Source organism: Gobius niger, assembly GCF_951799975.1.
Source record: "Gobius niger genome assembly, chromosome: 8".
Lineage (NCBI taxonomy): Eukaryota > Metazoa > Chordata > Actinopteri > Gobiiformes > Gobiidae > Gobius > Gobius niger.
The window spans coordinates 11,674,556-11,692,103 of NC_136859.1; the positions used below are offsets into that span (position 1 = coordinate 11,674,556).

General features: G+C 39.3%; 3 protein-coding genes across 3 annotated transcripts; 2 read left to right on the top strand and 1 right to left on the bottom strand.

Moving 5' to 3' along the window:
• Positions 1-509: 509 nt before the first annotated feature.
• Positions 510-7,560, bottom strand: rcvrn2 (recoverin 2). The gene is made up of 5 exons (XM_079561821.1): positions 7,428-7,560; positions 3,559-3,603; positions 2,935-3,457; positions 1,605-1,716; positions 510-776 (listed from the first exon to the last, which is right to left on the bottom strand). The coding sequence occupies exons 3-5, from the start codon at positions 3,313-3,315 to the stop codon at positions 688-690; spliced, it is 582 nt and encodes a 193-aa protein (XP_079417947.1). The 5' UTR covers positions 3,316-3,457; positions 3,559-3,603; positions 7,428-7,560; the 3' UTR covers positions 510-687.
• On the top strand, positions 7,227-7,765 carry LOC306966832 (uncharacterized protein; the record flags this gene model as incomplete). The annotated part of the gene is made up of 1 exon (XM_079561648.1): positions 7,227-7,765. The coding sequence occupies exon 1, from the start codon at positions 7,343-7,345 to the stop codon at positions 7,763-7,765; it is 423 nt and encodes a 140-aa protein (XP_079417774.1). The 5' UTR covers positions 7,227-7,342.
• A 1,452-nt stretch (positions 7,766-9,217) lies between these two features.
• Positions 9,218-16,841, top strand: LOC306967144 (C-Jun-amino-terminal kinase-interacting protein 3). The gene is made up of 28 exons (XM_079562051.1): positions 9,218-9,238; positions 9,785-10,070; positions 10,424-10,618; positions 10,694-10,814; positions 10,977-11,047; positions 11,136-11,200; positions 11,271-11,343; positions 11,479-11,651; positions 11,790-12,052; positions 12,561-12,618; positions 12,713-12,865; positions 12,928-12,970; positions 13,039-13,166; positions 13,280-13,333; positions 13,408-13,530; positions 13,609-13,738; positions 13,817-13,903; positions 14,219-14,266; positions 14,395-14,536; positions 14,672-14,714; positions 14,791-14,871; positions 14,953-15,020; positions 15,109-15,257; positions 15,329-15,500; positions 15,576-15,689; positions 15,773-15,871; positions 15,949-16,038; positions 16,140-16,841. The coding sequence occupies exons 2-28, from the start codon at positions 9,972-9,974 to the stop codon at positions 16,256-16,258; spliced, it is 2,961 nt and encodes a 986-aa protein (XP_079418177.1). The 5' UTR covers positions 9,218-9,238; positions 9,785-9,971; the 3' UTR covers positions 16,259-16,841.
• Positions 16,842-17,548: the final 707 nt, after the last annotated feature.

The window sequence follows — 17,548 nt, forward strand, 5'->3', positions numbered from 1 at the left end:
AAATAACTGCAGCCTTTGAATTTGTCAACTGTGATCTTTGTGACTTTATGACATTTTTGAATCCTGGCATGCACAATTACAAACAAGAACAGACAGAAGAAAGAGGACCTGCCACTGCATTGCAGCGTCCAAATCGAGTCACGTCAAGTCAAGTAAAAAAAATAAAACAACATTACATGAAGGCTTTATTAATGTTTTTGTTACATTTCTCTGCATTGGTGAAATTACAGAACAAAGAGAACCATTTATGTATCTATTTATGTAAGAAAATCCTTGGAATATGGCTATATATAAGGCTAGAAACACCAACTGTATGTCCAAGAAGCACTGTCACCAAATATATAGATAAAAAATAATATTATGTTATCCTATATCGTGATATGCTTTGTTGGCGTAATGAATATTAATGAGACTGCTGTGCTCCACTACATTCACAGGTAGATTTACAGTATATTTCCCTATGGTGTTGAGTTTATCTTATATGTTAACCTATGAAGTATAAAGTCATCAGCAACAATTCAGCCATAATGGACTCTTAAACTAGCTTCTCTAATTAAAAGTTTACAAATTCAGTACAGTTGTTCAGTTGAAAAACAAAGAATGTAGGACATATTTACATGACATGGGTTGAGGGGAAACAAGGAGGCGCAAAATGCAAAGGGGGAAAATCCATCAGAGAAATGTCTTCTATTTCGCGATTGGTTCATAATGAATGAGACGCATCGCATTTTCATTTTCAATGACTCCTTTGATGAACTCTCCTTCAGCAAGACGCTCTGAATAAAAGAGAAAGAAAGAATAAAAGTCAGGATTCATTTTGCCCTCCAGACATAAATGAGGATGTAAATATAAAAGACTTGGTGCTTTGACTAAGACATCTGGTATTATCTATTGTGTGCAGTACTCACACTGACATGCAAGACACATTCAAAAGACACCTCAGGACCTGAGGACATTTCTGTTATGCTAAACATTGTGCGAAGGATTGTAAAGCTTGCATGACATAAGAAGTGCTGGAATCCAGGTGGATTTATTGTATTGTTGCTAAGCCATACATCTGATACCGAGACATAATCTACAAGATGGAGGGACAGCTGCTGCAAAGAGGAAGCAGGAGCTTACATCCAATTTATCTTTGTTTAAAATAAGCCAGAGTAGGAAGTACCAGTGCAGAGTAAGAACATTCTGTCATACACAAAAACATACAGGACATGTGTACATGTAAGCTTTAGTTCAACACGAAAGAAGCTTCTTGCTAAAATATGAAATGTCTTGAACTCAAAGCAACCCAGTCCGGATGACTACATTTGAAAACGTTGCTATAATAAAACTTAGCTTTAAAGAAACACTCCAGACAGAGAGCTCACAGTCACACAAACAGTTAGCCATATCATTTCTACATTGACTTAAAGTGTTTCATATGGTGAAGTACAATTAGAAAAAAAGGGTTTGCTGAGATTACCATGTTTCAGAGTTACATTAAATTATAGTAAACAATTCAGTCGATAAAGTACTATTGCATTTACTCTAACAATCCCAGTCTGACACTTTGCAGCTGTTATGAAAGGGTCTAGACATGCAGTACATATGAGTAACTCACTGACCATTGTCTTTCTTTTCGAAGAAAGACCAGAGCTTGTTAGCCCTCTTCTCTGGTGTGTTCTCATCTAGCGGTAGCTTACTCAGCTCCTCCTTAGGAATCAGCTTAAAGATGGCCTGTGAGAGGATTGGGCACAAAGTCAGTAACACGCCCTACACAAATCATCTATACAACATCATTTGCACATCTCCCAATTGGTTTCATTATCTAAAGGGATGAGAAATCAATAAACAAGTTCAGCACACATTTTGTTTTTTAAATGTATTTATGACAGCTCATAGTGAAGTGTGCTTGAAATAGCTTGATTCACGTTAGTTCCTGTTTATAAAAAGAACAGAGTACGGGCCCCTTGGCAGAGGAGGACATTCAGATGAAGTCAACTGTAAATAACTGTGCATTTCAGGTTAATGAGCGTCCCACTTAGAGCCACATTTAAAACACCTAGATTAACATGGATTAAAGCCACAAGCCAAACTCCAGGATCTCCTGCCTTGGCCCTGTTGGCCCCTGACTTCACTCACATGGCATCCATGATGGATGTGGAGAAACATAAAAGGGTTAACTCACACTGGGAGACATTTTGTTGGATGTATCAGTGTCTAATGCATAAATCACATATTTACCAACTAAAATAAACTAATTGTGAACTGTTGCATTCACCAATTAATTTCAAATGCACATTCAGAATAATTGGGATCAGCAAGGAATAATGTTCCATTTTCTACAGCAGCTATGCTGCAAAATGCATTTTGAATTATAATTCCCAATTTAACAAATGTGTGTCTAATTTATTATTTAGAATTTCCTTACTTTACTTAACTTTGCTTTGATCACAAAATGTAGCTATTTTGTGACTTTGATGTAAACACGACGCATATGGACTTGGCCAGTTGGCCAGGAATCAAATCCTATTACAATGCCAGCTGGATTCCCAGCTGATCTGGTTAAACCTCTTACGGTTCTATATCATTTGCTCTTAAACAGAAGAAATTAAAGTTTAGAACGCGAGTTTGAGGAGGGAAAAACAGTCTTCGGAAACTGATTTAATTACTTTTGCAAATTAAGAGTTTGGATTAGGCTGAGATACTAAGTACGCTCTATTAGAAGTCTACAACAAAGTAGCCTGGCTTTAAACAAGAGCACATTCTGCTCTCAGGGCTAAACCTTAGGGGTTTGTGGCTCAAAGTTGTTGAGTAATTGGGCCCTCAATCAGGGCAAAGACATACACACTAAAGAGAACAGACCATTGTCAAAAACTATGTTTCAGAGCATCGCGCAAAAATGTCACAACAACAGTTCATCTTCTATAACAAGATTTCATCTCCATCTCTTACCTGACAGATCTCTGTGACTTCAGTCTTGTTGATGTATCCATTTTTGTCCACGTCGAACAGGGAGAAGGCCCATTCCAGTTTCCGAGTGGTCTTGCCGGTGGAGGTCATGTGCAAAGCAATGATGTACTCTTTGAAGTCCAATGTGCCATCGTCATTGGTGTCAAATGAGCGAAACACATGCCGGGCGTAGCTTTTGGCATCGCTTTCCGGAAAAAAACGTGAGTAGATCTGTTCAAACTCTTCCGGCGTGATGCGCCCCGTTGGACACTGCTTCTGAAAGTTTTCATACCATTGGCAGATTTCGATTTCGGTGAATTTGGTGCTGAGCTTCAAGTCCTCGAGGATCTCCTTTGATATTGCGCTACTTGTGCTATTTCCCATTGTTGTGTCGTATTAAAGATTTGAGATGTGGTTCTGAGGTGTTCTGGCAAACTCAAGTATTTTGCCACTTGAGTTTTCTTTAGTGAAATCTGAGCTGCCTGTGCTGGCAGAACCTTACAGATTCCTTTGGATTAATCCAATCCTGTTAAACAAAAAAGACAAATGATCAGATTACTTATTTAGAGTACTTCAATTAGATATAAATATGAAAGTACATATAAGCTCTGGTGTCGGGGAACGTACCTGCACTGGCTGTTAGCTGAAGATGACCGAATGTGCCTGCCTCGACTCTAGGACAGTACGGATAAGACGAGCAGGGGCAATTCAGCAACCATCAACAATGAGGTTAAGTCTGTTAAGGCAGGATTTAAGGTAGCTGAGCTTTGACTGAATTATGCACCTAGACACTATTGCCTACTGGCCACTTGAAGACTAAAGGTAAAACTTCACACAATATACAGAATACAGTAATGAGGTGATGATGGGTTTGAAACTTTAAGGTCCAAGAATGACTCCTCTAATTAATAATTTCCATATGAAGATAAATCTTTGTATTTCTGTAGTCTTTGTGCAAACATAAAACATGCAAAATGTTCAGCTTCTAACAAAGAGGACCAAAAATATTATAAACATAAACCATGTAATGTGACTTTTTTTTATAGCTTGACCTTAGCTGTGTGTTTCAGTGTTGGCCTTTCAATAGGTTTAGTGACCAGAAAACTAATTTTAGACCACCACCTGCTTGAGCTCGACCCTCGAGAACCCTCCTCTTCACTACCACTAGAGTCAACTTTGTGATCCAAGGGCCACTTTGAGTCTTTACACTCTCCAGCAGGGCCAGATCAATCGCTGTTTAAGGCTTGTTAAACAAATACACACCAAATTGTAGTCGGCTGAACTGAATCTCTATATGTTAGTAAAGACATTGGTGTTGGTCACACTTTATAATAATGAACGTTGAAGTTAGACTTTGTTGTGGGCCATAGTTTGCCCGCCGCTTTTCAAGACTGGACTGGAGTGCAAATGTCGCCCCAAACCAATAACGTTGTAACAGGGATAAATTGACCACAGCCGAGCAGTGAGGTACTAGAAATGAATAGGAGGTCTGGGGGCAAAGAAAATGATACCAATATACATGGAATCTACGCTTTTCAAGTTATATTTAAAGTGGCCTTTTGTGTTTGCTTTTATTAATGTGTTTTTAATCATTAGTTGAGGCATTTGTATTTAAATACTGGCCAGGTCTGCCTCACAGGCCTGTCCTCCCATGACCCTGGGGGCTTTTGATACAGAAATAGACAGCTTTAAAATGCTTTTTAATTATTTTCTTTTAATTCCATTGTTAGCTAATGCCAACATTACAGCACATCCTAACTTACTCACATGTTGAGTCACATATTGGGTTAGGATTAAGTTTTCATTGCCTGTTTTTCCTTCTATGGTTGAAGAACATTTCTGGCGTTCATCGGATTACGCATTTCCTGACCTGGCCCACCCACACCAATATCCAATTATCCACCCGTGAGTGCATATCCAATAGAATTAGCCCGTCACCTGCACAATCCCTATGACATCTGAACCATACCCAAGACAGACTTAGGCTCTCGGGAGACTGTTTAAGGGCACAGGACACTTGAATGTTCTGAAAATGTCACAGAATATGGTCTTAAACCTACATTTTCTAACTTGAGTTCATGTTAGAATCATTTCAGATGGATATCCGATGTTAAAGAAATGTCCAAAAAGAGAATGCACAAATATTAAACCTGATTATTATCTGCTCGGGATTGAGTCCAAAAACGTACAATTTTAATCTTGTGGCTTCAAGTCCACCAACTATAATCAACACTCTTTGCCACAATAGTATTTATTTTTGACTGAAAAAAAAAAGAAAGAAAAAAAAAGGTTATGCAACATCTTGGGTTATATTCTTCCCGGCAATACAAAACATGCTCCAAATGGCCATCTAGACACAGAAAATGCTTCTTTTTTTTTTGCACCGGATGATCAAACAATGGATTTGGCCGAGATACAAAATCCACAAGACAAGATGAGATTTTGTTCCTCATTTATAATAATAAAAAAGATAAGATATTTCCTTTAACTGAACAGTATTATAACTTAAAAAGAAAATTATAGATAGATAGATGAGATAGATAAACTTTTGTATTTTTTTTTAATAATACATAACAATATACCGTACTATATAAAAATGAGTGTGTCTCTATTAAGTAAATGTTCCTTTAAGTACCTTTAAGCCATCCACAGTAAGTATATTGGATGCAGCCAAGTAAAATGAATGACAAAATCTGAACTATTAATCTTGATTACATTTTATGGCTTTTTAATCTCGCGAGATCTTCTGGCACGAGATCTTAGCCCATCTCTAGACCTAGCCTATTTAAAGCTCATATTTGGCTGACTTTTGTCATGGAGACGAGCTGAAGACGTCCCTGCTCCTGGTAAAGTTACAAGTCATGCCTCAGCAGAAGAGAGCCGCTGCCAGCAAACACACATGTTTGTGTTTTGGGGCTATTTTTCAACAATAAAAACATCTGTACTGAAATAAATGCTTGTATTTTATTCTAATTATTGGGTGAAAAGTTACACGATGTGGCTTTAATGTGAATCAGTCTAGAAATTATAGAGATATTAACCATACACCAGGTCAAGCGTTTTCAAAGCTATGGTTTAAAAGGCAGTTTCTCCAATAGCATTCAGACTAGTTCTCCAAGGTTCTTATGAACGCTTTAACGTCTCAAGAACACAACTCTCAGAGCATCTCGTTTATCTCTCTCTCTCATTCTTTGTAGAAATTTGGCTAGAATAACTAACATAACTTCACTGATCTGTTCCACTTTTGCAGGTCAGCAGCTTTATGTATGTAACCCTGTTGTTCAGTTTTGTCATTTGTGTTTTGTTTCTTGAGCAGACTCTAGGAGAAGGAACTGTTCAGGGAAACGATAAAAAAAAAAAAACATTCTTCCCCACCATTTCAGCTCTAAAACTGCCATCACTACACGACATATAGTATCTGTGTAGTGATATACAGCCCCTGTGCCCTCTAGTGACAACAATGTGTGTGCAAATTAGGACAGAATAATTGGTTCGCACATTACCATAAACTACTCAAGAAAACAAACAGTACAATCTAAACCAAAACATAGCTTCAGTCGGTCAGCTCTTGTATTTACATTGAAAGCGAGGTCAAAGCAGGAAGGGAGTTGTTCCTAGATAAATATCTGGTAATGGCTCATAATGGTGGTTAATGACAGATGAGAGCATCCTACTTAACACAAGGAAGGAGAGGAACAAACAAACTTTGTCAACAATCTTGACAATTGTGCCCTCCATCTTGTGAGGCCTAGAGCTGTGGCATATCTGATGGCAGCAGTATGTGGGTTCCCATGTCTACGCCCATTGTCCAAAAAGTCCAACAGTCTTTTACTGAAAACACTGAGGTGCAGAGGCCGTGGCAGAAAATCTTTCATTTTTTTGTGGGACTTTATAACAGAGCTCCTCGCACTGTGGTAAGTTGTTTTGCGTAATTTATTTTAGGTAGTTATCATTGTTGTGTATGATAAACACAATTATTGTATGGTCTAAATACAAGACAGCGCTTTGTATTCAATCAGAATATCCATTATAAATATCTAGTTTTGAAGTTTGTGAGTTGAGTTTTGATGTAGCTGCTAGAATGCATTACAATAAAGTTGAACATTTAGTGTGACAAGGGTTATTACACATTAATAAAGATATTTAAGCGAGTGCAGGTTGGAAAAATGATTTGATGGAATGTTTAAATGCCCCCCTTTTGTAATCACATAATCCAATAATTTCCCCAAATTGTTTAACCATCTTTGCTTGACATCCAATCAGAAGGGGAAATGATGTTTTGAATGCTGCTTACAATCTTTTATCTTTAACTAATGCACTTCTTATTTAAATGTGTCATTTTTTTGGTTTTATTTCCAAGACGGCTGATTTAAACATCTTAACCTCTGAGTAAAGCAACCCAAGAGCTTAGATGGAGATCCTCAACCCTGCCTATTTAGAGGCTGATGTCCCGTCGCCTGTGTCCTATGACCCCAAAGCGGAAACAGTGAAGCTACCTGCTGGCGTGGTGTCTGTGGCGGGCATTACAGTGGTGACCGGAGGTGTTGAACTGTCGTGTGGCTCCTGCATGTTGGCTTTTGGATTCTGGGGGACTCTCATCAGCCTGAGTTGCATTGCCGTGGGCACGTGGGACCAATCCATCAACTCCAGGGAAGGACTCTCTCACCTGCTGGGCCTGGGGCTTGTGATTCTAGCTCTGAGCTTGGTCACTGTGGGAAGTGTGCTGGCATTTTATCTTCTGAAAAAACAAAGGGAAAAAGACACGTGTAAACAGAGAGGAGAAGGGAAAGAAGTTCTTGTAGAGGAGAGTGTGAAAAAGAAGGTTACAGTCTGACATGTTTTGAGTTTTGTGCTAATATATGCAAGGGCAGAATAACAAAAGGCTGCAATAACAATATTCTAAATAAATGACACACGTGGACTCAGCTAGGTCTAAACTCAGATCTACATCACGAACTGAAAAAACATGGCTCTTGAGATTTTCAGCACACCAACTAACAAGGTTAAAACTAAATGAGGCGACCATTCCTCTGCATGTGTAATTGCATTTTTGGTGATTTCTGAGAGCAATTGCCTGAATGATTTTCTACAACTGAGAGCTTTAGGTCAACCAAAAAAAGCTCCTAAAACGAAATACTTACCAGAAGTTGTCATCATGGCCCCTGCATCATCTTTGCAATTGAAGGATTTCTAATTAAAAGTGCATTTGATCGCCCTGCACACGGTGATGTTGGCTAAAATTTCAGGAAAACTTTCTGTGACCCTGTCTCCCTCTGCTGGCGCGAAACTGAATCAGCAATTCATTAAACTTGTTGAGTATGTGGCACATGGTATGGTTGTCAAGTCACGTTCCTCTTAACCCCCTCTTGAACCCAGCACATTTTTCTCTAGTTGGACTTTACCCAAATCCAAAAGCTTCTTGAAAAAAAAATAAAAAATATAGAAATAGTAACAAAAATAACGCAAAAACGAGGATGAAAATTCAACAAAAAAAAAGCTACAAAAACGTGACCAATGGGCAATGGAAAAGTGCAAGAAAAGTGACAAAAAGCGATGAAAATTAGGCGAAAATGTGACAACGTGCCAATAACTCGAGGAAAAACATCAATTTAGATTAGTTTGTAGGTCTTAGCTTTCAAATGAGGCGTTACACTGTAGGAGGTCTAGACTTGGGGAAAGCTGATACGAAGATGAGAGACGCACTTGGTCAGGGCGGGGGTTAAGAGGTTAAACCATTATGTTTGCTTTTATGAATTGTCAGAATGTTTTAAACTCCTTGTGGTTAATAATCTTGTGTAATGTAATATATTTGCATGCTCAATGTCTATGTTTTATATATGGTCTCAACTAAATACCTAATTATACATGGATCTGTGCTGTTTTGTATTGCTTAAATACATATATTTCCGGGCAGAGACAGCTGCGTATAGCAGGGATAAAATGGCAGATCAACGAAACATCGGCGTTATCCGCAGGTATGTGAGGCATTTCAACAGGTATCTGACAGATCACCTGACCGTCTACAGAGCTCTTACCGATCACGTGTCGTCGTTCAAGTTTCGAGAAAGTTTTTTTTTCTACTTCCGAAAACAAAACCGCTTCGACCCGCCTACTCGCCCCTCTGATTGGCTGCCGGTATCAGCCGCAGCGCTCTGATTGGCCCGTCTGTTGTCACGTCAACCCCCAGAGCCAGCCCCCTTCTGCAAACTCGCGTCTTAGGTGTAAATGGATATGTTCTCACGAAAATCGAGGACAAATCAAGAAATCACATCGGTACAAGGACGAAACGAAGGTGGGCATCGTTGAGGTGAGTTTATTACTGCGTAAAGGTCACGCAGACAGTCAAGGCAGTGAAATGAAGGCGAGCTTCTTTGGCAATACCCGCGTACTCAGTAGACTACAAGGAGTCAGTTGTCAGTTAGTTTAAGTTATTTATGTAAGCTGTCAAAGCGACTGTGTCAAACCTTTACAGTGTTTACGTTTACCATGAATAAGAGAGTAAAAACTGCTCATTTGCTCCATGTACCACATCTGTTTAGAGCATGTCTGAATTTAAGAGTTAGACTAAAGTGAGTTTGTTGTAACTATACTTGTATACGTGATATCGCACAGGAATAGAGTGTGCCCAGAGTGTTTTAAATAGGTTTACATTGTTGTACGTTTGGTTGCTTTCTCACTAAATGTAGTCCCTAACAATAAAAAGGCACATGATCAATTATGAGCTTATGCAGGCCAAAGCCAAACCAACATGCCACGACTAGAAGACTTTTGCAAAATTAAGTAAATAAAGTGTCACGCGTTTGAAGACCACATGTGCAAAAACTATAATGTCTTTCCTTTTATTTCCCCTCAGGATGGACTATAAAGCACTTCATATGATAATGCTTACAAGACTTAAAGCTACAAGATGGAGGTCTGACTGATGCTTATGATGAAGCTACAAATGAACCCAAAGAAGCATTTTAGTTGGGAATAGACTGGAAGAAGCTGGCACAAGCAAACTACTGCAGTTATATATATATTAAGGAGATACTAACATAATGGATTACAATGAGAGAATCTTCTGTGGGTCAGGGGAAGTGGAGTTGGACCCCGACATCGTCAGTGAAGAAGCTGGGAAGCTGTACTCAGAACTACAGGTAAAACAGATATGTTTTTATTTACTACTATTGGTGTTTTTCGATGACACAACACTGATAATTGAGGCACTGTGGTTCATTTAATAGATATAATAGGAGAAAGTGCATTTTCACTCAAATTTGTTTGGGGAAACAGACAGTAAAGTGCAGGTAGAGCGATCGTCTTTCACACTTCATCCAAGTTGTCTAATTATGAATGTGTTGCAGTGATATTTTGGATTGTAAAGCAACCTAAGCCGTCTAGAAAACGTAATACAGGACTTAATGGATGATCTTTTTGTGATGAAAATCCCACAATCATGCATGAATGCTGCCTAACCAGAGCAATATTCTGACCTGCTGTTTTGTTATAGACTGTTATAGAGATCCACGGAGAAGGTGTTGTGGAGTCTCTCGTTCCTATATTCGTTTGGGTTCTGGAGGGTTTGGCCAACTGCAAATCACAGCTCAGAGACCGAGAGGATGAGGCCAATCGAGAAAAAGCTGAAAAGGAGGATCTCCTTGAGAGGTATCAAGCTGAAAAAACACTACGGAAAGAAAGCCAAGAGGTGGGAACAGCATGAGATTAAAATTAGTTTGGGTAGCATTTAGTACACAGAAAAACAACATTATTTCATCTTTAGAGATATCTGGAGCTGGATGACCACATTGAACAGGAACGCAGAGCCATCAGGATGCGAGAGAAAGAGCGGGAACGGAGAGAAAAGCAGCTGGAGAACAAGGCGAGAGAGCAAGCTGATCAGTGTGAGTAATTTAATACTGGAACAAAAGAAAGGCTAAGATGATTGAATTGGACCGATCCAGGCATTTAGATCGTGTTCTTTTTATTGTTATTTTTGCTTGTTGTCATACTTGATGTTTCTAATTTATGTGTGCACAGTAACTAACTGTTTTAGTTTTCAATAGTGGTGGCTTTGGAAGAACAGAAGGCCCATCTCAGTAGAGAACTAAGCACTCTTAGGCTCTCTCATACCAAGGTCAGACTCTGGTTTCAGGTCTTATCAATCATTGTTTATTCACAGATTGTTTTAAAATCATGAAGTAACTTTTTTTTTTTATCTTTAGTTGACCTGCACATATCGAGAACTGCTGGATAAGAGGAAAGAATCAGAAAGAGAGTCTCCGTTAAGGTCATAATCACTGTTATGTTTTTTCATTATCAATGCGAAATGTGTATTTATCATGTCACTATTGATGTAGAAATCACATTCATCCAAAGAATTCTGAGAAAACATTCCTCACCGCCCCATTAGAGTCCAGTCACAATGAAAAGGTACATTTTTATCGCGGTTTATGCATTAATTTGCTGTTTGAGTTACTTTTAGTCGTGATTTTGCTTAAATAACTGCAAAAATAGTGAGTAAAGGCCAGTCAAACATCAAAGTGTATGTTTTTTTTTTTTTTGCAGATTATTAGACGACCACATTCGCACTCTGGTCCACCATGTTTAGAAGATGTACAACTCAAAGAGCAGCAGAGCCCTGCAGCCACCGCTGTGAAGCCTGACACAAATGAGTTCATCAATGACATTATTACCTCCACTCCTGAGCTGGCACTCTTCCAGGGAGGCATCCGGTCCAGGTAATGTTGTGTCATAAAGTAATATTACCTACCTAACCTTAAATTGTCCAACAAAATAAACTGGGAATTTATTTTAACCAACATATATTACTTTTCTGTAGTGCAATTGACAATTCACTTTGATTTTATTTTTTACAGAGTCGCGGCTGCACAACCAGGTGATGAATTTGAGGCCAGTGTGAAAGATGAGATGAGGAAGCTGGAGGAGAAGGAGGAAGAGGGTGATCACAGTGAGCAGGAGCCATCGAGCGTCACCCTGGAGGAACAGCACACGGAGGATGAAGAGTCTGAAGAGGACGATCTGGAGTTTGAACTGCGCAACACAGACTCTGTCTTCTCTGAACTGTCCGAGCTAAGCCCGGACTATCTGGAGAGTGTGGACCAAGGGGCCAGTGTCAGAGGTAAAGGTGTTGTTCAGGCCACTGTTGTCTTAATACACAGAAAAAAAAGAAAAAGATCCATGCTACCAGAAGCAAGAAAGATTGAGCTATTCCAAGGAAAAGAGTACCAGTACATACAAGAAACAGAATAAATTTGGAATGATGAAAATTGCAATTGCAAAACTGTATGGGCACCTTTACACTAAGATGAAGCATCTAGATTTAACCAGTTTTTTATTTATAAATGTTGTTTCTTTGTTCAAGTATTATTTAACGAAGTCTTTAGTTTTAACTTAACATAGTATTTATATGATTAATATATTTAAATGATTAAAAGAATTTGATACTTGAGAGAGTTTTTGAAGTAGTGAGGAACTATTGCAAGTGCCTGTTTATTTGCGGCATCAAAATCTTGACTTCCTTTTATCACTTTTTTATCACTGTGTACGTAGCATATTGCTCACACTAAGATTGTGTTTTAAAACTGTTAAAAAAAAGTACACACTGTTACAACTGTACTTGTGTGCAGGCAGTACAGACCAGTCTGAGGAGATTCTGTTGAAGTATGAGGAACTGAAAGTCACCCAGTGAGTTGTGTTTAATCAAACTATTACAGGCAAAGATGTTTATTAGATTAAGCACATTTCTAATAATGAATGCTTGGCTAATTTCTTGTTGCAGTGAGCTTGCAGATATAGCCCGTAAGTCGTTAATATCTCGGGTTGTGGAGTTGACTGATGACCGTTCATCTCTACAACTGGAACTGAGCGCTCTTCAGGAAACACTGTCACGTTTGGAAAATCGAGTGAAGGAAAAGGAGGAGGAGATTAAAAGGTAAAAAAAAATATATATATATTATATGTGATTTATATCTAAAATTATTATCACATTTACAGACTGAAAACTGACCTGGCAGTCTTTCAGTCAGGAGAGTCAGATGTAAGGCACTAAAACACATTTCTTAATTTACCGTAATATCTTCACTGAATACCCCTGTTCCTGTTTAGGCCTCTCTTTCCACATCTGTGCGGCACTTCTCTAGATCTGAAATGGCCCGTGCCGTCATGGAGAAGAATCAGTATAAGCAGCGGTTGTTTGAGCTGCAGGAGGCAATGAGGCACAGTCAAACTGTGAGGTAATGGTGCAAAATAAATGTTCTATTTAGACTGTGTTTTCGAAGATAGTCATTTATATACTAGTGGTAATTTTCTTGATCCGTAAATACACTTTCTCTTCCCTTTTTAATAGAGCGTCTAGAGAAGAGCAATTAACTGGTGATAAAAGGGCAAGTGTTTGGAAAAAGTATGCAATCCTCTTTCTGAATCAAATCTGAACAAAAGTATACAACCTTTTTATGTGAACATAATTTCCTGTAGGTTCAATCGCTTACTGGGCCTCTCCAAGGAACCTTTGATTCCACCTCCATCTAAAGGATACTCTCAAGCAGAGGCTCCCTATCCGTCTGCACAGCGCCAGGCTGCAAGTCCAGTGCAGGCTGAGTAAGCCAGTAGTGTTTTTAGATTTCACATTACACACTTGCAAATTTATCTGTCTCATGTAAGTATCATTCTCTCTAGGTCATCTTCTCAAGCCTTATCACCTCGAGTCAGGCGCAGAGAGCATTACCGAGAAATCCGGTCACACATTTGGAGAAAACTTGGAAAACGTCAGATTCATGGCTGGAGCCTTCCTCTGGCAAACACCCAGGTTCTCTGCTCACCTCACACCGTGCACTTACCTTTGGCAAAATATTTAGAATTTACTGATCTATGTTAATAACTTTAGGAATCCCAAGAGCCTGTTCCTGAGCCCAAAGATGTCCCTGTTTTAGTAAAGCTCAGACTTCTTGATCAGCGGGACTCAACTGCAAAGGTATGTAACTGATCATTTAGCAATTACATCATTTACCTGGCTGTCCTGGGAGACAAGTGGATCAATCTTTCAGAGAAGTAGTTTGTGTTCTGTTTAATACAAATATTGCCAGTTTTTTTCCCCCAATAGCCCAGGATTGTTTGTATTATTTGTATATAATGTGCATAAAGGTCAGAATTTTGACAGGAATTTCAAGCACTACTTTTTCAAGAAGAAAATAGGAGGAGCTGACTGGCCAGGCGCACAAATATATTAAAAAATATATCGTGATTGCTTAAAGCTCTCGTATCTAATTTTACTTGTTGTTTTTTTTAGCTGAATTGTGCAGTTGCAGTCCCACCTGAACACTCAGGAGAAGCCACTGTGAGTTATAATTATGTAACCTGTAGTTAGCCTCTAATTACCATTTCCATAATAACCCAGCCTTCTGTGGTAATCTGTTGTTCTGTGTCATTCATCTCTGAAAATATCACGTTGGCGTTTGCCTGCAGTGCTCAGTGTGGGTCGTGTCTGGTCCTGCATCCAACAGTGACATCACAGTGATTGACCCAGCTCGGCCCAACTCAGTCCTGAACCAGTTCACTCTCCCTCCCACTTCCCCCGCCCTCTGCATCTGTGCTGTACCTCCTGTAGGTCAGTACTAACATAGTAATGAAATGCATTTAGTGCAACGCGTCCCTTTTCATACACTAATATTTTTAATAAAACTTTTTTTTAAAATATTTAAATAGTTGGTGATATGTTTATTCTTCACTCTTTTGTCCCAAGGCGACATTCAGGGAACTGTGTGGATTGGAACTCAGGAGGGAAGGTAAAATCTGCCACTGAAACTTGCCAATAATAAAACTAAATGTTAAAACTAAATGTTATTATACTTTCTGTCACAGTGTTCTTGTTCACTCAGCCTCTTCCAGGAGGAGACACTATCTACAGTCCTTTTCATTCTCTGAGGCTGTGCATTCACTCACGTATGTCATTTATTATTCAAGCAATATATGTTTTTTAATCTAAATGCTTTTAACTTTTTTTATTTTGTATTTTTGCTATAGATTTTCTCAGAATCAAGTTATGGCAGGATTAGCTGATGGCACTTTAGCATTTTTTTCACCTGCATCAGGTAATACATTATCTTTCCTCTTTCCTTTAATACAGTATTCTCCATTCTTATAGTCCCATTTAGGATATGTTTTTGCAATGTTTGGCAGGTGGCTGGGATCTTGCATCACATTCGGTGATGTCCCTTGGATGTACTCCGCTGCAGCCCATTCGTTGTTGCCTTGCAAAATCTGGGCGCATGTGGGTGGGATACTGGAACAAAGTCCACGTGGTTGACATTGAACACAAGAAAGTTGAGGTAAAAACATTTACTGTAATGAAGTTTTAAATGACTTTCAACTCAGAATTGTCCTTTGATTGTGCCTACAGCTCGTTTTCACAGTGTCAGAGCGCAGTGAGCAGCAGGTGCGTTTCCTCTGTGCTGGAGGGAGTGGTGTGTGGACTGCCTGCAGACTGGACCCAATCCTCAGACTCTATGACTGGTCAACAGGACGACCATTACAGGAGGTGGACTTTTCGGCTCTGGTTCTTAAAACTTTAGGTACTTCTTTACAATGTTTTCACTGTATATAACGTTATTACAAAATTGTAAAACTGGCCCTACGTGTCTTCTAAGGCCCATCCTTCCTGACCCATGGACCTCTACAAATCTCTGCTCTGACCATCATCTCTGGCAGGCTCTGGGTTGGGACAGGAGGTGGGGCTATAGTCTCCATACCATTATCCATAAGTAAGCTTACTGTTATTTAAAAGAAAAAAAGATTGTTCTGGCTGTAGCTGGCAATACTGAATCTATGTAAACATTATCACCAGCATCAGAAGACGTTTCTATTCCATACTGCTCCATTGCATCCACACAGCTGTGTTATCATGGACACAGGCAAGCAGTCAGGTTTATCATTGCTGCTCCGGGTAAGCATCTGTTTTACTTACTTCTATGTTTTTGACTTTTTACCCTAACATGCTGCCACTAACAAGCCATTCCACAGGTTGTTTGATACCCTGTCCTGACAACAGTACAGTGACTGCATCTCAATTGATCATTAGTGGTGGAGAAGGATACATCAATTTCAGAATAGGTTAGTCCATATAAAACATAATTCTTTCATTCGTAGGACCAAAATGCCTTGTGTAGTTCCTATTCTGCCTTGCTGACATTTTTTTTTTTTTTTTTTTTAAGGTGACGATGCAAATGAGGATGCAGATGAAGTGAGCCAAACTTCCCCACAAAGGGCTGAGCGCAGTCACATGATCATCTGGCAGAGCCCAACCTCCTCTGTGCCTAATCCTGCTCTCTAACGAATGTGACCAGGGCAAGAACCTTCTTTTCTCATCTCTTGCTTGGGTCCTTCTTGAGGCTAAGAACTGCGTCAGACAATAAAACGTTTGCATTGGGCACTTTTCAAAAACAACACCCACTCATTTGTTTACCTCAATATTCTGATGCACTTGTATTGACTGGGTAAATCTCACAGATTGTTTGTTGCTTTTTGGAGTGATTACCAAGGAGCCGGTCAGTATTCAGTATTTAAATTGATTTTATACTGTCTTTTTAATCCAACAGTAAATTATACATTGTTTTAATCATTAAAATGAATTCAGAAAAATGTTTTGAGTATGTAAATGTGAATGGGGATGGATTTAATCAACAAAATACTACGGTATCCAGGGATTTGCTATCTTCCCTCCCCCCCATCAACCAGTATTCTGTGTGATTTATGTTGTGAACGCTCTTGATCTATGTATGTCTGTTTTTTTGTTTTTTGGTGCCTGGAAGAAAAAGACTTTACTCTGAAATGTTGGGAATGTTGTGAATAAAACATATTTTTGTCATTTATTTGTGTAAGTGAGTATAACATCAAACATCCTTGAAATTGAAAACAGTAGAAAAAACATTCTAGTAAACACAATATAGGTAATTAGACTTCGGGTAAAGGTTCCATTGAAACATAAACCCCTTAATTTGATTATCTATGTATTCTAGGATCCACACAGCACAGTCTTGTTTTAGAGGGAAACGGCATCTTCCACAAAAGTTGGGATGAATCCTCGTATCACAGTTCTTACGAGGGGCTGCTGCGGGTTCTGGGGAGTCGTATTCTGCGGCTCACGGAGCGCGCGAGGCGGTCCACAGCGCCTCCCACGCCACCCCCGATCTCCTTTTGGGACCTGAGCCCTTCAAGGTTCCCACTGTACCAGATGACCCAGCCGGCCAGAGACATCAGCACCAGAAGAGCTCCTGTGTAAACCAACAGGTCCCCGAAATCCTGTCCTTCGATCTCCAGCGTAGCAAAGACCCCGGTTAACAGAGAAATGGCTCCAAGCAAATCCGTGACCACAGCGAAAATCAAGGCCAATTTACAATGGGATAAACCATCGTATTGTTGTGCCATTACTACAGGAAAAAAAAGCACAATTGGACAATATGTTAGAGTATGCATGCGAGTCTACTTTACTGCCACACCTGTTCAGGGATGGACGACTACAACAAGACGCCAAAATAAAGCGCAGGATAACATTTCTGGAATAAATTACTTGATAATCACAAACTTACCGAATTTATTTTCAGGCTTTTGTTTAAAAATAAAA